The sequence below is a fragment of the Nansenia antarctica genome, assembly GCF_963989245.1.
Source record: "Nansenia antarctica genome assembly, chromosome: 1".
Taxonomy (NCBI): domain Eukaryota; kingdom Metazoa; phylum Chordata; class Actinopteri; order Argentiniformes; family Microstomatidae; genus Nansenia; species Nansenia antarctica.
In genome coordinates, this window is record NC_137674.1 from 7,384,229 (window position 1) to 7,407,874 (window position 23,646).

Here is a 23,646-nt window from a genome sequence, read left to right on the forward strand (position 1 = left end):
CTGTCAACATGAAGACCAAAGAGACATCAATTAAAGTATAATAGTAAGCTAGCAGCTATCTCCGTTTAGGGCAGTTCAGAGATATTGAGCGTCAAAGTTTTTACATTCCATTATGTTTTGTGAGATGGAATGGAACCTTTGTATTTTATGAATTACTAACTCAAAAATGTCAACATTTAAAAAAATAACACCACACAGGCATTAATAAACACCTAATGGATCAGATTATGTAAAAAACTAAATTTTGACCAAAAATTGAGATAGAACCTTATAATTCTAACGTCACGATCTGTCATTTATGTCCGCGGGAAGACTTAATATGAAAGTGGCCTCTTTCGCTCTTATTTTGAAGAAATCCTCATTTACATATTGTGACACTGACCGGAAGTGAGTAGGCGGAGTTCCACTATCAACCTTTTACCTTCTGAAGTTTTTCCCGCGAACATAACTCGCGGGAACGTGCCGACGGACATGACAGATAGCTGCTAGCTGCTCACTGTGATCCTACTCTGCTACTAGACAGACGTCGTTTGTTACCTTTATCATTAGACATTGTCTTATAAAGCTAGCTCTATGGCCAAGCAAAGCACCATGTTAAATTTCTTCAATAAGTCTCCGCCGCCGGTCTCCAAGGCGAAGAAGCCCAGTCCCTCTCCCACCGAGGCAGACCTGCCGTCCTCTGCAGGCAAACCATCCAACTCTCCTAAAGAAGAAGCTAACCATGCATCTAACCATGCATCTAACCGTGCATCTAACCATGCATCTAACCATGCATCTCAGAACACTAAAAAGACCCCGGCGAAAAGTCATACGAAAGCGGCCAAAGGCGGATTCAGCAAACTATTTGGGAATAAAACACCAACACCAAAACCGGAAGAGAGGTAAGCCAGTGTGCTAGTTAGATAGCTAAGCTTGCATAGCTGAAATTACTTGACTTGCTACTAGATTGTAATCAAGTGCAATACTGAAACACAACTGTGAACATTTCAAACCTGCAAACTGCGACACTTTAAATGAATGTGCAATAATACTATGTGCAATATGACAACCCTCGGGTACATAAGGTTCAGAGATAGGAAATGTTAGAATAGGTATAGCATAACATAGAGTACAGCACAGTGTTTTATTTGTATAGTATAGTATAGTGGATAGTGGATATAGCCTTTATTTATGTAAACCAGCTCCTTTCCCTTCTTGTTTTTAGTAGTTTTTTCCAAGCACCAGGGGAGCCCCCCCTCCTAAATTTCGTTGTATGGTACCTGTACTATATTAATGACAATAAAGACCATTCATTCATTCATTCATCATAGCTGAAATGACTTGACTTGGTAGAGGTCAGAAGATGACTCGCAAACACTGCACAGTTTAGCCACAGTTAAGTTAAGCTGGCTAACAAAGACGTGTGGCTGCTGGGCTAATAGATCATATAAACAAAGAGCGAAACGCACATGTGCTGAAAAACATTTAGGGATGCATCTTCTGATCTTCGTTGGCTGTGTTCGAAATGGCATACTAATAGTACTATTCATACTGTGTAAAACGTAGATTTGAGTATGTAGTGCGTTCCCTGCTACACAGGGGAGCGTGTCTATGTTCCCCCACAGCCCTGTGTTTCCTCAGTTTAACCCTAACAGTAAACCTAACGCTAACCCCTAACCCTACAGAGATTCCTGCCTTTATTATGACTTAGAAATGGGGGGAACATAGGGCCTAATTTTGATGGGGGGAAACAAATGTTAAAAACATAGGGATGACCCCCTAGTATAGGCTATGTACGTTTGTGTATGCGAGAAATGCTTGCATTCATGAATGCCTGAAGGCTGAACTAATATTGTGTCAATTTGTTTCCAGCTCCCCATGCCCCTTCAGTGCAGGAACATTGGTTTGGGCAAAAATGCAGGGGTTCCCTTGGTGGCCCTGCATGGTCGTCCCCCAGCCTCTGAGTGGTCAACAGATGCGCGGCCGCGGTAAAGACCAAGTGCTGCATGTCCATTTTATTGATGAGCCTGCGACTAGGGGCTGGGTCCCCACCAAATATGTCCGGGACTATCACGGTAAGCAAGCTCAGACTTGTGTATGCACACGGCTTATCACACAGATAGATGTGGTCCTCTGTGGTCAGTTGGTAGAGCATGGCGCTAACAGTAACAACGCTTAGGTTATGGGTTCGATTCCCGCTGGGACCATATATACTGAAATGTATGCGCTCACTGAAATGTAAGTCGGTTTGGATAAAAGCGTCAGCTAAATGGCATATAAAGATAACTTTTTGCAATGACAGTGGTGTGTACAGTGCTATAACAAAACTTTCCAAAACAGAGACATCAACAAATGACCACAGGGCAGAAAGACATTAAATAGTTCAAATGAATAAGGTTGTTGATAACAGCAATCCATTTCCTTTCCAAAACATGCCGTGACAGGATTTTGGGTTTATTAAATAAATCTTATGGAATGTCATCCTTCTTAAAGGGGAACAACTGCAAATTTGGGGAATTTGTCTGTGCCTTAACCTCTCTGAATGGGATTCTCTCTCATTCAAGGAGAGCAAAAACAAAAGCAACATCACGGTTACACCTCCCTCTCACTGCAGTGCTAGATAGGAGACTAAAGTTAATAAAAAATAAAATAAAAACGACTATGCTCGGGAAGCCCAATCGATTCTGAGATATGGCATATGCATTTTTTGGGTGTAATATTGGGTAGTGGGTTCACAATTTCACCTTTTATGAGTTCTCTGCCAGAAGGAATGAGGAGAAAGAGGAGAATGTGGACTTATTGTGCATGCATGCAGTAGTAACACTACACTGCAGAGAGATAATGAACACTCCATAGCTAATGTCTTGGATTTGCTATTTAGCTACCTAGTTGGCTGTCTTCACAAAGATGTTGTAAATGGGCTAAAAACGATGGTCAAACAATAAATAAATAAATAAAAACAGAAATTGACTCTCTCTAGGGAATGTCTTGCTTTCATGACTGTATGAATACATTTGAAGAAGATATACTTATTTGAATGTTGGTACCCCTCAAACCAAATACCGGAGAAACTTGCTCTGAATCAAAACATGCAAAACAGCTGCTAGTAGCTAGCAAGGAACATCGCTATGAACATCTAACTGCATGATTAGCACATCACAACTTGCTGATAGAACATCAAGATGCTAAAAATACATAACTGCACATAATTAGATCACACAGTCTGTTGCCTCTCTGTTTTTGGAAGTCTTTGGCAGCGTGGCCCTGCTTGTTTTGCTATGACGCCATATCCTAGAGTCTACCTTTTAATATCCTTTATCATGTCCTCTCTTTTTTTCAGGTTCAGACAACAGTGATGCTAAATTTGGAGGGCAGTTTTTCAGTGGCAAACCTGTGATTCGCAAGGCAATGGAGCTTGCTGACCGTGCCATGTCTGACAGCCTTGAAAATAGACTTAAGATGCCTGTCTGCATGGATCCATCTGATATGGAAGAGGAGGATGACGAAGATATGGAGGTGAGCTAAACTGATTAGTAATAATAGGGGTCATTTTGTGTGTTATTCTAACAATAAATTTGTACTTGCAAAGTCGGTATCCTAAAAAATACGACACTTTACATTAAGTTGCCCCAATACCTATGTAGTAACATTGTAAGTACTGCAGTACATTGTAACATATTGTTCCACCGTAATTACGTAATTACATAGTATATGGAGAGAACAGTCGTACCAATGTACGATGTTGCTAGTGTAATTAGAGTTAATATTACGTGGTTTTGGGGCAACTTGTGGCCAAACTTGGCCTGTAGATTAAGTTGAGTGTATCTTTCATTGACTTCGCTGCCAATGAATGATCATTTAGGCATTTTTGTCTCTGACAGCCTAATCATGAAATGCAAAGTTCTAGAACATTTTCAAAGCTGCAAGTGAAAGTTTGCAAGTCTCCCTTTAAAATGTGATATTTCATTAACTATGTCATTTGATCATTGTTCTGACAGCTTGATAAATCAACACTGACCGATGAAGAGTTGTCTGACTCGGATGAGGAAGAAAAGGAGGTGAAAACAAAGCCCAGTCGCCGTTCGTCTCGTGCTGCAGCAGAACGGGGAAGCAAGCCCAAGCGGCGTCGCATTGTGGTAGCCTCAGACAGTGATGGATCAGCTGAAGAATTCAAGCCTGACAAGGCACAGGTTAGCAGTGAGGAGGAAGAAGACGGGGTAAAAAGTAGTGCGAGTAGTGAGGGAGAGAGTGAACCAGACAGCCCAGTCAAGCTTGTGAAACGCAAACGCCCTGCAGAGAAGTCTTCTAAACCAACGCCCAAGACACCAATTACTCCCACAGGGGCCCCGAAGAGAGCTCCCCCTGCCATAACACCTGACGCCAAGTCTCGGCTGTCGGCCTTTTCTGCCCCTGACAGTTTTGAGAGCCAGGCAAACGGGTCAGGTGGCAGTGGAGGAGAAGGCACGGCTTGGGACCACGAGAAGCTAGACTGGCTGCAGGAGGGCAAGAAGAAAGACGCCAGAAGACGCAGACAGACAGAGGACAACTACGATCCCACTACCCTCTACGTGCCGGAGGACTTCCTGAACAGGACCACACCCGGCATGCGCCGCTGGTGGCAGCTGAAGTCCGAGATGTTTGACGCTGTACTCTTCTACAAGGTGGGCAAGTTCTACGAGCTGTACCATATGGACGCTGTCATTGGGGTCAATGAGCTGGGCCTCACCTTCATGAAGGGAACCTGGGCACACTCTGGCTTCCCGGAGATTGGTTTTGGACGTTTCTCAGACGGGCTGGTGCAGAAGGGCTACAAGGTGGCCCGCGTGGAGCAAACGGAGACCCCGGAGATGATGGAGGCTCGCTGTAAGACCATGCTGCGGCCCACCAAGTTTGACCGCGTGGTGCGGCGTGAAGTGTGCAGGGTGATCACGCGAGGCACGCAGACTTACAGCGTGCTGGACGGCACCCCCTCGGAGAGCCAGAGCAAGTACCTCCTCAGTGTGAAGGAGAAGGCGGAGGAGGAGAGTTCCGGCTGTTGCCGTTCCTACGGGGTCAGTTTTGTGGATACTTCTGTGGGTCATTTCCACGTGGGCCAGTTCCACGACGACCGCCACTGCTCCCGCCTGCGCACCCTGGTGGCGCACTTTGCCCCCGCACAACTGCTCTTTGAGAAGGGGAACCCGTCAATTGAAACACGTAAGATTTTTAAGGCTTCCCTGTCCTCGGCTATGCAGGAGCCGCTCACTGCAGGCACACAGTTTTGGGATGCTCAGAAGACCCTCAAGACCCTCGCGGAGGAAGACTACTTCAAAGAGAGTGTGGGAAAAGAGGGCAGTGATCTTCCCGCAGTCCTCAAATCTATGACTTCTGAGAGCGACTCACTGGGCCTGTCTCCTAAAGAGGGCTATGAGCTGGCCCTGTCAGCCCTGGGTGGGTGCATTTCCTACCTGAAGAAGTGTCTGGTGGATCAGGAGCTGCTCTCCATGGCCAACTTTGAGGAGTACATCCCTGTCGACGTGGAGATGGAGAAGGTGGCTGGCCGCTCAAGCTTCTTTGCCCAGACCCGTCAGCGCATGGTCGTGGACGGAGTGACGCTGGCTAACCTGGAGATCCTCCAGAATGGATCAGGAGGCACGGAAGGGACTCTGTTGGAGCGCCTGGACACCTGCTCTACCCCCTTCGGTAAGAGACTCCTCAAGCAGTGGCTCTGCGCCCCTCTCTGTAACCCCACGTCCATTGGAGATAGGCTGGATGCCCTTGAGGACCTGTTGGGAGTTCAGGCCCAATTTACAGAAGTCGCTGAGCTACTGAAGAAACTTCCGGATCTGGAACGGCTCCTTAGTAAGATACATAGCATAGGCACTCCACTGAAGGGCAAAGACCATCCTGACGGCCGAGCTGTTCTTTACGAGGAGGTCACCTACAGTAAGCGTAAGATCGCTGACTTCCTCTCAGCGTTGGAGGGTTTCAAAACCATGCAGGAGATTGTGTCGATCCTGGCACCAGTCACAGAACAGTTCCGGTCCAAACTGCTCCTCCAGGTGGTCAACCTGAAAGCAGACGGTAAAGAGGGCCTATTCCCTGATCTCTCTGCAGAGCTCAAACGCTGGGACTCTGCTTTTGACCATCAGAAAGCTCGCACCACTGGCGTCATACACCCCAAGTCTGGCTTCGACCCAGAATTTGACCAGGCTTTCAGCGGTATCAAGAATTGTGAGAGAGAGCTGCAGGAGTACCTGGACAGACAGAAGAAGAGACTTGGTTGTAAAAGTATGACCTACTGGGGCACAGGCCGAAACCGCTATCAGATGGAAGTGCCTGACAGTGTTGCAGACAGAAACATTCCAGAGGAGTATGAGGTGAAGTCCACGAAGAAAGGCTGGAAACGCTACTGGACTCAGGAGATTGAACGTTTGTTCTCTGAGCTTCAGGGCCTGGAGGAGAAGAGGGACGCAGCGTTGAAGGACTGCATGAGGAGGCTCTTCTACAACTTTGACAAGAACTACAAAGACTGGCAGACTAGTGTGGAGTGCATGGCTGTGCTCGGTAAGCATGATCTCACACAGGTTCTTTACAAACAGCACATACACTGTAGCAGTGTATGGAACCAACTGTATTTGTGCAAGGTAAAATGGTAGGAAAAACTGAGAGCCTTGTGCTGCATTGTGTGAGATTTGGTTGCAGGTGTTGGTTGCACTAAATATGGTTTCTGCACCTGTTAGGTCGAATGTTCTAACCTATATATCCGAGCCACTTCATTTTCTCTGACTATTGCATTGTTAATTATTGATCTTCACTGCAGCTACAACATGTGATTAGCTAACAAAAGCTTGCACAATTGTTTTATATACTGTATGTTTGTCATACTGTTTATTGGTTGGGATTATTTTTTCTTTTGTGACCGATTCAGTTCTCTCCTTTTTTACTTTTTATTTTTGTAGATGTGTTGCTGAGCCTGTCACAGTACAGTCAGGGGGGAGAAGGACCCATGACTAGACCACAGCTGCTGCTTCCAGAGGACGACAACCAATCTGCACCCTTCCTGGACCTCAGGGGATCCCGCCACCCCTGTGTCACTAAGACCTTTTTTGGTGACGACTTCATTCCCAATGACATCTCCATCGGCTGTCCTGGCAGCGAGGAGGAGGGGGAGGTCAGAGGACAGGCCCCCTGTGTACTGGTCACAGGGCCCAACATGGGAGGGAAGTCCACCCTCATGAGACAGGTTGGTTCCCCTGGCAATTATACTTAGACCTCGTTCAGTAGCTACATTGCTCAATCCTGTGTTACACTTTCATACTTGTTGGTCTATGTGTGTTGGTAGCCTCCATATATTTTACACACCATTTCAAGTTAGTCTTGATGTACATTGTTCCATCTTCTTATTTGTGCTCCTCCCCCAGTGTGGACTGATGGTCATTCTAGCCCAGATGGGCTCCTATGTTCCGGCTGAGAGCCTTAGCTTTACACCTGTGGACAGAGTCTTCACCCGACTGGGTGCATCAGACCGCATTATGGCTGGTAAATTGTCAAATTAACACCCCAGCATGTCTGTCCTACCTGAGTTACAGAACTGCCTCCTGGACTTAATCTACCTTAAATGTGTCTATTCTAGGGGAGAGCACCTTCTTTGTGGAGTTGAGTGAGACAGCTAGTATCCTACATCATGCGACCAGACACTCCCTTGTGCTCTTGGATGAACTGGGTAAATATGTCTGTCTGTTTTGCTGAGTTTAACATGGAATTAATCAGACTTTATTTGCATTGCACAGATCATACAAAATACAATAAAATGCAATACACAAGAAAAAATACATAAACATAGGGAGATGTCATGTTTGTAATAAGATTTTAAAAAACAAAGGAGGGTAGTAAAAGTAATACATCCATATGTATATCTATAATGCAATAGAAGTTCAAAATTGAGAGGACTGAAGGGATGAATGCAAGGAACTACACCTAAGAAGAGCTACAAATAACTCAAGGACCTCTGTATGGGCACTCTTTATTGTGTATGTAGAATTGGTGAAAAGCTCACGTGTATCCTTGTATTGCAGGTAGGGGCACAGCCACTTATGACGGCACAGCAATCGCCAGTTCAGTGGTGAAGGAGCTTGCTGAGAAGATCTGCAGCCGTACTCTCTTCTCTACACACTACCACTCTCTGGTGGAAGACTATGCCAACAACCCTGCAGTGAGGCTGGGACACATGGTAAGGTCACACACACACCTCAAACTACTAAGAAACCTTCTCATATAATTGTTTTTTTTGTACATATGCACAGCATTTCATAGCAATTATTGTCTCCCAAGTTGTATTTGCAGATCTGAGTAAGGAAGTTGATGTTTCTGCCCTCAGGCCTGCATGGTGGAGAATGAATGTGAGGACCCCAGTCAAGAGACCATCACCTTCCTCTACAAATTCATCGCAGGTGCATGTCCCAAGAGCTACGGCTTTAACGCAGCTCGGCTCGCAAACATACCTGAGGAGGTTATCCAGTCAGGACACAGGAAGGCCCAGGAGTTTGAGAGGACCACAATCAACCTAAGAGTCTTCAAGTACGTATATTATTTACAATTTTGTCTGTAGAATATTTTGTGTATCGTCAATCATGTTATTCATTGAGGGCAGAGTCCTAACTTATGTTGCTTATCTCGGCAAGATCCTATCAGGTGCTTAATTCAAGATGCGTGGTAGGAGTTGCACAAAAAAAACAGGTGTCACATTGATAATTCAGATAATAACTGGCTTTATGCACCTTTCTGTGTGTGAGGAGACAAAGCAGCTAGGGTTGGACGGTTTTACGGTTAAACCAAAAACCGGGTGCCTCTGAAAATAGCAACGGTTAACGGTCAAAGCGCTTTTTAAAGAAAAATAATAATAAATTAAAAATCTTATCACAGTGTCATAAATGTGTATATATATATATATATATATATATAATATAATAAACGCCTTAAGAGTGTGTGGTTAAACATGCTATGAAAGTGATTTTTGTAAACGATGTAATTTGGCAATTAAATAACCTGTCAAAAAATACTAAGCCGACTATTGACTATTGAGCAGACTATTGGCCTTTCTATTCTTGAGGCTTATGAATGGCTTGCACCTTGTGGTGAACCCTCTGTATTTGTTCGTGTGAAGTCTTCTCTTTATGGTACACTTCGATAATGATATGCCTACCTCCTGGAGACTGTTCTTCACTTGGCTGGATGTTGTGAAGGGGTTTTTCTTTACCATGCTAAGGATCCTGTGATCATCCGCCACTCTTGTCTTCCATGGACATCCTGACCTTTTTGTGGTGCCAAGCTCACCAGTGTTCTTTTTTTTCTCAGAATGTACCAAACTGTTAATTTGGCCACTCCTATGTGTGATAATGTTTCCACTATCTCTCTTGATGGATTTCTTGGTTGTTTCTGCAGCCTAAGGATGGCCTGTTTCATTTGCATTGAGAGCTCTGTTGACTGCATGTTGTGCGTATACAGCAACAGCTTCCAAATGCAAATGCCACACCTGGAATCAACTCAGACCTTTTACCTGCTTAATTGATAAAAGAATAGCCCACACTAGCCCGGGAAACAGCTTTTGAGTCAATTGTCCAACTACCTTTGGTCCCTTGAAAAAGAGGGGGCTACATATTAAAGAGCTGTAATTCCTAAACCATTCAATTTGGACGTGAATACCCTTAACCGAAAGCTGAGAGTCTGCACTTTAAGCTCATTCATTATATAACTGTAACTTGAAGATGTTTTGGTAAATAGCTAAAATAAATGGGGTTATTTACATTTACATTTTTGGCATTTAGCAGACGCCTTATTCCAAAGCGACTTTATGTCTGAAGACATTTTAATGTAATTGGCCATAGATAATCCCCCCCCATTGATCAGAAGACATCTGATATTATCACACTTATTATTGCACTGGCATTATTGCACATTTTGTCATTTGTATTACTTATTATTGAATTGTTGTTGCTGCTTTGTTGAGTGTGGAGCAAGATAAAAAAATATTTGTCTATTACAACTATAAGTGACAAATACAATTTGGTTTGATTTTCTAATTATGAATGCAGAGGTAATTTTAAGGGACATGGGATCAAACACTAACCTTTTTGGCCAGTCTACAAGTAAAAGGCCACATGCTGTAGTTTTGTTTCATTCATGATCTTATCCCAAAATTCCAATTGTAGCTTCACTGTCCAACATTTTTTATCCTGAGATGAATTATTCTGCTACTTTAATACAGTGCTCCGTTACTACCCTTGACAGTGACAGGAGTTGGTTAGCAGTTGTATTCTTAAAAAATGTCCTAGAGCCATATATTAGAAATATATTGTATTTATGATTTTTCCATCCTTCTGCTTCACAGGAAGATCTGCCTGTTTGCTGAAGACCCCACAGCTGACGGGTCACACTTTGCCTCATTGGTCCAAATGATTGGCAACCTGTGAAGGAGCTGCTTTCTTTCCTTGTTCTGTTTCATGTTCTCTTAGCTTTATTTTCTTTGTATTCTCCCTTGTTCTTCCCCCACTCACAAAATAAATCACTACTGTAATGACCTAAGGAAGTTTATTTTTTTTCTCTCTTTTTTTTTTAAAATGACCACTTTCCTTTTATCTAGGAAATTAAAGCCTTTTTGAATTTACACTAGCATCTACAGAATGGTTATTGAATACTCCACAATATATTAAGTCTAGATGTTATGGTACATGCATACAATTCAGGCTGTATGAGAACCACAGTCACCAATACACAGATGGGGTGTGGGGGGGGGCGCAATGAAACCATATACAGCCGTATTAGATACTCGTCTCAGCTTCAGAAGAGCAAGAGCCTTACATCTCAAATCTCCAACAATATTTTTTAATCTAAGTGAAAAAGCCCATGTTACCCAGAACATTCTGAGCTGTGGTGCTTCCTGTAGACAGCAGTGACTTCACAATACTTGTTCCTGTCCTTTACACTGAGGGTTTCTCTGTCTTCAGTATGGTCAAAATGAGGGGAAGTGGGTTTACTAACATTCAGCGTTCGTTAAAGTCCATATTCAGCTTGCTAATAAAAAAAGTTATTTTGGAGTTCAGAATCATAACAGATTTAAACTCAAGTCAATACGGTAACAACCAGTCTCAGGAAAACACTTTCAATATCTAAACCCAACATTTTCTTTTTTCTAACTCACATTTAAAATACCGGTAGTCAACATTGCTGGAGAAAATGTTTTTCTTTTTTTTTTTGTTCTCTTTCACAGAAAGAATTTAGATACTGCGACATGAGTACAATTACAGCAAGTCTACGGTGTAGTAATAATAACATTAGACATTCAAGTACAGTAAGATTTTTGCATGAAAATACAAAACTACATGAGCATTAATCAAATCTCAACATTTTTTTCTTAAAAAAGAAAGAAAAAAAAGCCGAAGTGCTAGGTAATTTCTTTTCTCTCCATACATATACCAGCGCGACGGTTACCCAGACGGAAGCAGTGTGGGGGGTTGGGCTGTGCCTCCACATGAGGTACTTGTGCCTCTTATGGCTCTGAGCATTTATGTCCACGATGGGTCTGCATAACTGCAGTCTGACTTGCCGACTTTGCAGAGGCAGAGAGGCCTGATAGCTTGTGTCCATCTCTCCACAGCTCCGCTTAGCTGCGCTTCTCAACATTCCCCAAAAAACCTGAGTCAACATCTCTGCACAGTCCCATCACCGTGTTTTCCTCCATCAATACAATGTAGAAAAAGTGGCGCATTCTGAGCAGAACATATTCTCTCTTTTAATGTCTCCTTTCAGCTTGTCTAGTCCATGTTCTTTTTTATTTTTTTTAAGAAAAACGTATTTGACATTCTGGGAAACTGAATGGAGTTTATATATAGTTTGTATTTCTCCCCATTGTTAGCTGAGTTAACGGAGTCTGGTTTTATTATAGCTGAGGCCAGGGTGGGTGGGTGGGTGGGTCCAGTTCAATTGTGCTGCAGTGTGTTGGACTCTATAGGAGGAGCGGAGTCGTACAGTGTGTCTGTGTCGTGTGTCGGCTCTCCAGCTAGCGTGCAGGGGTTTGACAATGTCCCAGCACCACAGTCACAGAAAAATCTGCAGAACAGATAAAGAATTATTAGCTACAACTGGAAATGGCTTAACTGGGAGATGGAAGATAGTCATTGGGTCAACTAGCAACTGTAACACTAGCCCATGAGCTCTGCAGATCATCATAATATGATTATTTCAACACATTCTGCTCCATTGAGCCAGACATATTTGAAAGCAAGTTATTGAGCATGTGGTGTAACTGACCTATCGTGTCTAATGAACTCCACATCGTGTCCTTGATGACACTTCTTGATGCAGTTCACACAGATGGCGTTGCGGTCTGTTGTGTTACAAGTATGACACCTGCAGCGGGGGAGATGGGGAATAAAACAAAGTCATGATTAGTTGTTATACATGACTCATCAATTAATCAGCTTGATGAAGTAGATATACAGGGAGATGATTACCTGTAAAAATCGTGCATTGGATAGCTGGTGTAACTTGAAATCTTGTACAGGCACTGACCTCTGCTCACAGCTTTTTCAATGGCATCTTGATTGTTCATTATTTTGTTATCTGGGGGAGACAGGGGTTGGGCAGGTATGGTTAGATCAGGTACAAATCGTTAGGTAACGGAGAGGTAATTCAGGAGCATTCAAAACAAAATGTCAACAAATCAGCGACAGGTGGCATTAACATGTTATTTTACCTTTCATTGTGACGTTGACACCAGACGCGAGGAACAAGCCCCCAAAGCGGTTGTTGAAAATTTGATTGCCCTCTAGGGTCGCCGTGGCATGATTTGTGATCTCAATACCTGGTGGAGAGTCAGACCGTTAAAGACCAGCTTATAGGGCCATGAATTGACTACATCCAGTGTTTGTCCACAATATACATTTGTCAATGACTGCAAAATTATTAGAATATACATCAGATTGGATTCAAACCCAAATAGTGACAATACCCACTAACCTTTGGTGTAAGACAGTGTAGCACTTTTACCAGTATCAAAGCAAACCTGATATGGCTAAACAAGTTAAACTAACGATGTGCACCGAAAGCACCCTGTGAAAATGTCTACCTACGGAGCTGAAATTACATGTTTAACATATATATATATTTTGTTATTCTGTTTTTATTGTATGTGTTGTGTATTTATTTAGTGATGAAGTTTTATGTTTTCTGCCAAGAGTCTGCAGATGGAAATGTGCAGATCTTTTAGCCAAATGTGGTGCGATACATGCATTGTCTCAGACAAATAAACGAATGAATTAAATATGAAGTTATATTTAATCTTGATGGCAGGCATTCCACACCTGCAGCAAAGCCGTCAAATATTCTGTTCTTCCGCAGTACAGGGTGACTGTTGGTGCTGATGAGGACTCCAGCCTGGGCGTTTCTGAATATGTCATTTTCCTCCAGCAAACCTATAGACAAGGATAGAGGAGAGGTTCGGTCAGACAAACTCATGATGAATCATGAGTAAAATTCAAGTAAAACCATAAAAAGCAGAAGCATCATCATTACCTCTGCCTCCATTGAATATGCAGATCCCACCATCTCTTCCGTCATGGATTTTATTCCTCCGGAGTGTGGGGTTGCTGTCCGTCTTTATCCACACCCCGGCCATGGCGTTGTCAAAGATCTCATTGTCCTCAATGAAGCCTAAACCTGTCATATTCAAACACAAGATGCAATGTCAGCCAGAGGTCTTTCTGACATACAACAACGTCCAACAAGCACAGCGTTTCCAATAATAGTGGTAAAAAGTGGATTTCTCACCTGAGTTGTAAACTAAAATGCCACCATTTTGACCTCCCCAGATCTTATTCCGTCTGATCTTGGGATTACTGCCAGTTCTGTAAATCAAGACACATTAACCAATGAATTAAAGCACATCATTCAAATGAATGTCATAACACAGGGCAGTCCATTCTGACATCATACTTTCAGTGTTTTCTCTTCATTGCAATAAGCACTACCGGTATATGGATCACAGGTTGTTAAACATAATATATGTATTTATTTTCCTATTTGAGCTCCTGCTTCACTGACCTAATTTGAACTCCAGAGTACATGTGATTGTAGATATCATTGTCCTCCAGTACTCCATGTCCGTTGTCATAAAAGTAGACGCCCACCTGTTCACACCAAAGGGAAAATTGTGTTAGCAGGTTTTTAGCTTTAGATTTCCCTGTGAGCAGATCAACAGACAGATCCTCGCCTACCTGCTTCCCGCTGTGTATCCTGTTCCTCCTCAGTACAGGCGTGCTGCCTGTCGTCACCCACACTCCAGCCAGCGTGTTACTGTACACCTCGTTCTCCTCAATCACACCTTGTCCCTTTTCATGCTACAGAGGAAAGACACAAGAGATACATACATTTTACCTCAATATAAGAAGATCGCAAACGGAATATTAAAAGGGGTGAAATGTAGTGTAACCACTAGGACCACAAAGGAAATGCGTCTGTGACTGGTTTGATCCTCGCTGATTTGTATGTGTGTGTTTGTTGTTGAATTTCCATGGTCGAGGTATCTTTGTGAGTATTTTAAAACGGTCAAATAACATGATTATTCAGTTTGTATCTGTGTATAGGTGGCACACTTACTACATAAATCCCCCCGTGCTGGCCATCGTGAATCTTGTTGTGCCGGACAATGGGGCAGCTGTTTGTCCGGATTTGGATCCCAGCCAAGGCGTTACCATAGATATCGTTTCCTTCAATGAGTCCGCGACCATCACCAAAAATGTAAACGCCGCCCTGGTTACCATTGAAAATAGCATTGCCCCTGCATTGGAAAAACATTTTAAAAAACGTTGCATCAGAGTATATCGCACATCAGCAATAAGCTCTTTACTTGATAAACACCCTCTGTACAACACCTTGCCCAACCTGCGGTAAGCCACACTGACCTTATTGTTGGATCACTGTTGGAGGTGATCCACACTCCAGCAAAGTTGTTTGCATAGATCTTGTTCTCAATGAACTGGCCACGGCCCTTTTCATGCACATAGATGCCCCCGGTCTGGCCATGGTGAATCTCACAGCGAACCACAGTGGGGTTGGCATACGCCTTCACTTCAAAGCCTGCGATACGGTTCCTATGGATGTTGCAGCTCTCAAAGTAGCCCTGCAGGGAGGAGTCACAGATAATCAGGACATCTGGGTGTTAAAAGCCGTTGTCCTGCTCTAGAGACAAATTGCCTCAATCTTAATGCATAAGCAGTGAGTGGAAAAAATCGACATGTTTTTAAAGGAAGCTCTCCATCAAAAGCTCTGGATTAATTCTGATGTAATAACGCCAACGGAGGTTCTTCGAAACCTAGGAAACAATTTCCTTAACGACAAGAAAACAGCAGTAAGTTGAAACAGAATAAGAGATTCACAGGCCCAGAAGTTTTAGCGTACCATGCCATGGTCAAAGGTGAAAACGCCCACATCTCTACCATGGTGGATGTGATTCCGTCTTATGATAGGGTTGCCGTGGTTTTTCACCCAGATCCCGGCGAGAGCGTTGTTGGAGATCTCGTTGTCTTCGTATATTCCCTGAGAATGCAGCAAGGAGTGAAAGTATTAGTCATCTGATGCCATCTCATGCCAAGTACATACAGTCCTCATTTATATTGGGTAAATATATAAAGGACAAGCCCCGACTCAGAAGATGTTCAGATTTGACAGGACTCTCAACAGACAAGAACAACTTTCCCATCCATACGCTTCACGCAGTTTGTTATGGTTTCAATTGATCTGATACTGTAGCTCAGGTGCAGGTGAAGAGAGCATGACAGAGCAGAGGCATATCAGCTAATTATTATTCTTTTATTTTTTTCCACAGCCTTCATCCAATTCAAATCATTTAAACTAAACTATTTGCATCTGCAGATATGAAAATAACAACAAAAACATGAACAGATGGTGCTGCTGCTGTACATGTATGAATGGAGCAGAGGGGGAGAGAGAGAGAGAGAGAGAGAGAGAGAGAGAGAGAGAGAGAGAGAGAGAGAGAGACAGAGAGAGACAGAGAGAGACAGAGAGAGAGCAGTAGGGTAGTGAGTTAACACACAGCCAGGCAAGATTAGATCTAACAGAATTAAAACACAGCTCTGTCAGAGAACACCTGAGCCCGCCCCGGCCCTAATCAACTGTCAGAAAATCAGGCCCGCCACAGTAATATAGCCTTTCGGGATCTGGCTGAAATGTAAAACTCGTCTAGTCTATAGACCAGACTCAGAATGTGCTATCAAGAATGTGTGTGTTACCTGTGCATGGTCAGTGATGTATAACCCCACGTTTTCACAGTCACTGATGTTGCAATGTTTGATCGTGGGACACGCTCCCTGGCCACTTACACAGACCGCAGAGCCAACTGAAACAAGAAGGTGTACCTATAAGCAATAATGCATTAAATATTGAAAAAGGTCTGTGGAGATAAGACTGGGATTTGTAAAACGTAGCCCTTACCTGTGCAAGTGCTGCGAATGATGCAATGGTCAATGATGGGGCTGCAGTTCACTGTGATCTCCAAGCAGTGGTGGGCATTATGGTGCTGGGCCGATTTATCGTCAGGATTGAACTGCAGGAGACAGCCCCACATACATATGACTAACAAACAACCACGACTGACATCCTGTCAGGACGACCTTTGCTTCAGACCAGGTTCATGTGTAAATGAGCTGAACACTGCACAGTTCGCAGACATTCGTAGGCAGCTGTGCTATGCTATGTTACATTAGCTGAATGTCTTACCCTAATGGTCATGTATCCAACATAGGCATCCTCTGACCCCTCCATGAATACAAAAGTGGAATCTCTGGTATTTTCAATGATGACTTTGTCTGCAACTTTTCCAGGCGCTGCAGAGTGAACACAAAGTTAAAAAGGGTAAAGATAGTCAATTCATAGACCAGTAAAGGCCAATGCACACGGCCCCGATTTTGTCGCACCGCCGAATTCGATTCCATTGTTTTGAATGAGACAATGCACACGGCGTGCGATGCAATATTATCGCACAACAACATTCGATTCTCCATTCACACCAATTATAGTATCGAATGTTGTCGTGCGACAAAATCGCACGCCGTGTGCATTGGGCTTAAGACAATGAAGCACAAGGTCAAATGTTTGGGATCATCAACGGCTATAGACATACATACCAGCACCTATCATTGTGATGGGTGACTCAATATAAATCCATTCATCAGTGTAAATCCCAGAGTGGACGAATATCAGGCCGTCAAAATGGGCCTCCTGGACCCCTCCCAGGGCGTCCTCTATGGTGTCGTAGTACTAAGGAAGATTTACCACAGAGCATAATATTATAATATTATATATAATAAAAGAGCATAATTATATAATATTATTACAGTGGGATGAACTGATCTAGAACAGAAATGTAAACATCTTTGAAACACACACACACAATGAAAAAATAAAAAAAACACGTACAAGCATGTTCTCTCTTCCTTTGTATCTGGCAGGATTACTATAGAAGTGTTCAGCGAAGCCTGGTTTTACATGCGCTCCTTTATACTGTAAATGAAAACATCAATGAATTGCATGTTTTAATTACACAGTAATAATGTTCACAGGGTCAAAGCTTGCATTCTGTCTGTTATGCATACGTCAGTGTTATTGACAGTTTGAGCATTAAAATGGTTAACATTTATCTAAATGGTTGAGTTACTGGAGGGTTTATGAGGTCAGAGGTGACAGTCATACCAGCTGCTGAAAGCTCTCCTTCCATGGGTTGGGCTGTTCATACTCTTCTGGGTTAATCTGGAAGAACTTCCCCGCCTCGGGGTGCATCATGGGACGTGTGTACTCAAACACTTCCATGTAAAGCCTCTTCCTGCAAGGCAAGGCAAAGATGGCATCAGACAGACAGATCATGTCACGGTATCAACTAGGGCAGGGAGGAAGAGGGTTTCTGTATCTACACAGGCTCTTGGGCTCAATAAACAAATCCAGAGATTACATTTGTAGCGTGTGTGGCTGTGTTCTCTGGTCTCAATGTCAGTTCAACTATGGGATAGGCCAGACAGAGAACAGGCAGCGTCTCTCACCAGAGAATGGGGTCATTGGCCAGCTCGCTGAAACGTTTGCATACACATGCAGCACGACACAAGTCTTGCTCCAGCAGGTAGGAGAAGATCTTCAGAACCACCTCGTCTGGCAACTTCTCCTGAAGGTACTGCTCAGCTGGAGCTGCTGTGAAGAGAATTATGTTGCATTTTATCTCAGTACAGCGTACAGTCATGTGAAAAAATTAGGACACCCCATAAAATATTTGGTTCTTTTTTAAGCGTTAACGCGTTAACATTGACAGCCCTAGTTTAAATATGTTGAAAAAGACAATGGTTTTCATGGGGTGTCCAATCTTTTTCACATGACTGTATGTTTGTCAGAATCTTCACCAACTCTAATATCATTGCAGGGTAAGGCATTTAAGACAGAAACATCTGTTCCTTTACCTGGAAGATCTTGAGACTTTCCTGATACTCTGGCACGTTTTGCCCTGTGGCCGAAGTTTTCTGTGGTTGAAGTGGAAGCACCCTGCAAACAGAGGACAACGTAAGTAAGGATGGATTGTTTAAAGTCATGTAGACCTACACTGGTATGATGGTATTATACTCTGTACAAGGGAGATCCATAATGCGTACACAGGAAAAAAGCACTGACAACGGTTTTAAAAGCCAATAGTGCTTAGCTGACAGATAGTCAATGTGGTCATTTGCTTAGAGTGGTATTATCAATATTTGAGCATGTTTGAATAATTCATATTATTCTATTAATTACCACTTGTCAATCAATGCAAATAACAACATTTATTATCAAATTTAGCCTTTGGGTTTGTGGGTAACGTGCGTTCTCATGCAAACGAATCACTCCGTGGAGTGATTGCAAGCGGCTGAGACCACCCTCTCTAGGCGGACTCCGTCCGGTTGATTTGCTCCGGAACAGAGTGCAGAGTGCTGTGTTGACATATGCCCAAATGAACCGAATTAGGGGGTGAAACGCTCCCTGATTCGGACCAACGAGCTAGGTGTGTATCCACCCTAAATGAGTCACATTTGGCTGTGGTCCAATAATTTGCACCTTCCACAAGTGATTCCCACATTGTTATACTCACCTCCATGTTTGTCTTTGCTGGACACACTGTTGTCTTGGGCAGTAACGACTTTCTTCTAAGCTGGTATGGACTATTCTTAGCTCCTGGACCAGATTCTTCTGCAACCATATCTGCAGGAACGTCCTCATCTTGAGAGGAGAAAAGAGGATGACATCACTTTTGTTTAAAGGAGTCATATTATGCACTTTTTCCAGGTTAATATAGTCTCTGGGCTCCCGATAACATGTCACTCAAACAAGTTTTTGGTTGAAAATACCACTGATTAATTTAAAGGAATTGTAGCATTCTCGACGGTCTGTTTTCATGTGTCATGCAAATGCAAAATCCAGGCTTATTTTGATGAAGTCTCTCAAGATTTATCAAAATAAGCCTGGATTGTCCTTTAGCAACGTTGATGGAATACCCTCCAGGGGACTATAATACATCAATTTATTTGACACAATGGTAGGTCGATCAATTTCAAAGGGTTTCTCAAAGTTTCCTCCTTCTGCTATCAGAGTTGCAGTTTCTCATTTCTCCAGTTTATGTGCATACGCATGGGTCAAAGTGTCCGTGGAGGACCGCACATTCTCCCGTCAAGTTTGTTTTTGATCTAAATCACAAGGTTTGCTTAGAAAGTGGCGTACACCTTCTTTTGTGCCTGTGCAACATTTAAATGAGGCCCCAGATCTTTGAGTGACTGGAGTGTATTTACCTACATTCTGTGCAATTCAGTTATGAAGCCCTCTTGTGGACCCCTAACGTGAGTGCTACACTCTTTTCTACACCTGATGAGATACATGTTCATAAGCCTCTGGCTCTTCTGCACAGAGGTAAACCCAAATGTCTAGAGCAAACACCTCCCCTACCCTGTGAACCATGGAATCAATGACATTTTCAAGAGGAGTTTATCACAAATATTGGTGCTCAGTGCCCCTAGAAACATCCCTGATTGGCAGTAGTGATAATCAAAATGTGGGACTATTGCTTTTTCTGACTTATTCTAAACAGTAAACACACTGTCACAGGATCATAAACATAATTCGGCCTATGAAAACATCCCAGTTTTACTAATTAAACATAAAATGAAATATTTATCAGGTGAACATGGGTCCATTTTGGATCCATAATGGAGTCCATACCAACCCCAGCTATGACGAGCAAATGAAGTTGCTCTGATAGCAAAGGGGGCTCTCCCAGGCTATTAGACCAGTAACCACTACAGACATAGTGTGCCTAACCCAACTGCATTTCTACATGAGCAGCCCAAACACACACCCCATTGTAACAATATAACATCTAAGCCTATGGAGACATGATGCAGACTGTGTCTCCTAATTGCCAGCTGCTGATAACCACAAATGAAAGGTAGCCTATGTGCTCCAACTTTAAGGCCATGTAGAACAGAAAGTTCATGATTATTGCTGGGGAACGTAGAGGGTGGTGAGGAGGGTGAGACCTTAAAGGAGGGTGCTGGGTTCATTGAGTCAATCTGTTGATGTCAAATGGTTTAGGCTGCATTGTTCTTGTACCCTAGTTAGCCTAATCATCACACAGATCAATTACAATGGAAAGAGGCATAAGTCTAGGCATTAGGCCTAATGACTGATGAAGTTTGGCGTTTGGCGTGAAATTTAGTGGTTAAGTCAAAAAGGGACTCCAGCAGTTGGTGAAAGAGGGAACAAGTCAGCAACCAATCAAAATGTTCTCACTTTTCTTCTGAAAAATGTAAATCAATTTCAACATTGTGGAGAATCAATGACACACTCACTCACTAGTCAAGCCAAAATATTGCAATGCAATGGATTCGGTGAGTAATCCCCACTACTCTACACTAACTAGGTGTACAAATGTCGGTCGATGCCCTTGTCTTGTGCTCACAGGCAAAACTTTTTTTTTTTTTTACTCCCTGCGCCACATACATAGCAATCTATTCATGCTATTTTGGTACCGAAAACCTGTCAGTCTCTCTACATCTTTCAGAGACCATCTGGTCCAAGTTCAGGTCTATCACCATGCCTTGAACAGTATTAAGTCTTGACATGGATGAGCATGTGTCAATGCTAACAGAGACCGACAAAATATGTTTACAAGTGTTAGGCCTACCTGTAGTCACACCTTATTTTAAAGGCATTTAGGCAAGAAATGCCACGGTAAAGAGACCACCTGCCCGAATATTAAGTCTGTGCAAGGCTATTCCAAAACTAAATCTACTAAATCTAAAAAAAAAAACTAAATACTAAATGTATTGTGTTCAGTGCAGCTCTGTGTCTTACGGTACTTTCATTCAAAATGTTGAAACATTCTAATCATTGCAGTGTTATAGCATTTCTGTCTCATCCTTCAGCATTTGTAACAGATTATAGTTCTATGGTTGGTCCTTCTTGATCTATCTTTTAACAGTATATAAACAATATGTCATTCACATTTACATTGGTCAGTAACACTTGGATTCTGGTGTGTGTAGGTATACAAATACAATTCAAAACAATTCCCTACAAACTGCCAGGTCAAACTCAGGGCATCCTCCTCAGTCACTGCTCCAACTCACCTCCCTATAGTACCATCTCTCTTCACATTGTGCGGCTGGGAAATGCATTCATCATTATTGCAATATTACTGCATGAAACATGTTTCTGCAAATCCAAACACTAGGCCTGTATAACATAGCTAGCTGGCTACTCACACATTTCTGAAGAGCTTTTCTGCTTTGGCCCACTCTCTTCGAAGTCATGAATAGCAATCATGAATAGCAATATACAATCTAGTAGTAAAATACAAAACAAGTAGTAACTAATCACCGGTCTTTCACATGACATTGAGCTATAACAGCAAACCAGCTACCACTAAACAGTTTCACACGTGACGTGGACATTGTTTAACTTTGAAAAGTGTAAGTGCAAGACAACGCAACATCGTGACGTTAGAATTATACGGTTCTATCTCCATTTTTGGTCAAAATTGAGTTTTTTTACATAATCTGATCCATTAGGTGTTTATTAATGCCTGTGTGGTGTTATTTTTAAAAATGTTGACATTTTCGAGTTAGTAATTCATAAAATACAAAGGTTCCATCTCACAGAACATAATGGAATGTAAAAACTTTGACGCTCAATATCTCTGAACAGCCCTAAACGGAGATAGAACCTTATCATTCTAAACGGAGATAGAACCTTATCATTCTAAACGGAGATAGAACCTTATCATTCTAAACGGAGATAGAACCTTATCATTCTAAACGGAGATAGAACCTTATCATTCTAAACGGAGATAGAACCTTATCATTCTAAACGGAGATAGAACCTTATCATTCTAAGCTCACTGTTTGTTAACTAGCCATCGACCTGTTACCTGGCAACTCACTAACTTAGACCAATATTGCTAATTCCTTGAACCCGAAGTGAACCGTGATTAAGCAGCGATAGAGAGTTAGCTAGACATGACCAAGTAAAGCGTTCAAAATAATGCATCTAAATAATGCGTCAAACATGCATTAATACAGCTAAATGCATGTTTCATAATAATAATGTCTTTGCAAACCAAACTGGTTCATCATGGAACGGGATGCCAATTTGCACAGGACAGGGTCCGACTAATCACCAAACATCCCACGTTAATGTCCCATCCTAATAACGTTGAATCTGGTGTGCAATGCAAACTTAACATTCATACATTTCCCTCCCCACCGATCAGAAGCGTCTCAGTTAATCTTATTTATGAATGGAATGAACATTCGTTAGTAAAGTGTTCAGCAACGTTCCATATCCATAAACAGTTACATTTCAATCCATTCACAGCAATTACACAGACCCCAATTCGTTATATTTGCGAGCTCTCATCTGACACCAGTTACTAAAGTTATCTATACGAATATAATAAGCACATTTGATTCATGCATGGGCTAACTTAGATAGTTGTGTTTACATAGTATGTTGCTAGCATACTAGCATAGCTGGGAGGCCAGGGAGCAATGCTCTGGCTACCAGACCAGACAGATAGACTGGCTAATATTTGCTTTTATTCATTGTCATTTTTATTTTCTTATGCTCCTCTTGCTGTATGTTTAAATAATGCATGTAAAGCACGTTGAATTGCCCCTGTTGTATGAAATGTGCTATAGAAATAAACTTGCCTTGCCTAACAACACAGTGTTACATGGAGGCAAGGAACACACCAAGCCAAACAAAGCGCGGCCTTCACATAAGAAGAAGCCTCGGTGTTTCCTGTCGCACATAAAAGGGAAAGGCCATGTCAACACCCAGTTACCAGAAATCACCCATATTTGACCGGGCCACTTCAAACAATAAGTCCCAGGTCAAGGCGTTCTCCAACTACAAACGACTCTTAACTTATAACTCTGTACTCAGCTTAGGTAAGACATTGAGATAAGTCTTACCTCTTTCCTGGTAGTTCCTTTCCGGCGGTACCGGGCTGCTTGGCCTGGACGCTGGCCTGGGTGTCCTGCTGCTGGCGGCTCTGCCTCTGACGGAGGAGCTCATCTGGGCTGGTTATACTGAGGGGACATTCTCACA

At 42.7% G+C, this 23,646-nt stretch overlaps 2 protein-coding genes across 3 annotated transcripts; one reads left to right on the forward strand and one right to left on the reverse strand.

Annotated features, from left to right (window-relative positions):
• Window positions 1-573: 573 nt before the first annotated feature.
• Window positions 574-10,500, forward strand: msh6 (mutS homolog 6 (E. coli); the record flags this gene model as incomplete). Its single annotated transcript, XM_080538996.1, has 10 exons — window positions 574-881; window positions 1,852-2,054; window positions 3,320-3,495; window positions 3,978-6,525; window positions 6,921-7,204; window positions 7,383-7,500; window positions 7,595-7,684; window positions 8,037-8,191; window positions 8,339-8,538; window positions 10,349-10,500. 10 exons carry the CDS (start codon window positions 574-576, stop codon window positions 10,428-10,430), a joined length of 4,164 nt encoding a protein of 1,387 aa, XP_080395122.1. The 3' UTR covers window positions 10,431-10,500.
• A 138-nt stretch (window positions 10,501-10,638) lies between these two features.
• Window positions 10,639-23,584, reverse strand: fbxo11a (F-box protein 11a). Of its 2 annotated transcripts, none has more exons than XM_080537767.1 (22): window positions 23,511-23,584; window positions 19,136-19,263; window positions 18,477-18,558; window positions 18,069-18,213; window positions 17,725-17,854; window positions 17,452-17,535; window positions 17,160-17,292; window positions 16,753-16,859; window positions 16,468-16,579; window positions 16,266-16,372; window positions 15,415-15,552; window positions 14,919-15,136; window positions 14,614-14,794; window positions 14,232-14,354; window positions 14,059-14,144; window positions 13,786-13,862; window positions 13,531-13,674; window positions 13,320-13,430; window positions 12,713-12,820; window positions 12,471-12,579; window positions 12,268-12,366; window positions 10,639-12,066 (listed from the first exon to the last, which is right to left on the reverse strand). In XM_080537767.1, the coding sequence occupies exons 2-22, from the start codon at window positions 19,241-19,243 to the stop codon at window positions 11,937-11,939; spliced, it is 2,532 nt and encodes an 843-aa protein (XP_080393893.1). In that variant the 5' UTR covers window positions 19,244-19,263; window positions 23,511-23,584; the 3' UTR covers window positions 10,639-11,936. The 2 variants fall into 2 exon arrangements, 1 of the variants encoding a protein (XP_080393893.1); XR_013937622.1 differs by having other exon boundaries at window positions 11,944-12,066; window positions 12,529-12,579.
• Window positions 23,585-23,646: the final 62 nt, after the last annotated feature.

Excerpts from the sequence above, each read along its gene's own strand:
- fbxo11a (XM_080537767.1), bottom strand. The coding sequence starts at position 19,243 with ATGGTTGCAGAAGAATCTGGTCCAGGAGCTAAGAATAGTCCATACCAG. Across the intron at positions 14,795-14,918 it reads AACAGTGATCCAACAATAAG|GGGCAATGCTATTTTCAATG; the intron begins GTCAGTGTGGCT and ends TTTCCAATGCAG. Across the intron at positions 14,145-14,231 it reads GGATACACAGCGGGAAGCAG|GTGGGCGTCTACTTTTATGA; the intron begins GTAGGCGAGGAT and ends TGGTGTGAACAG.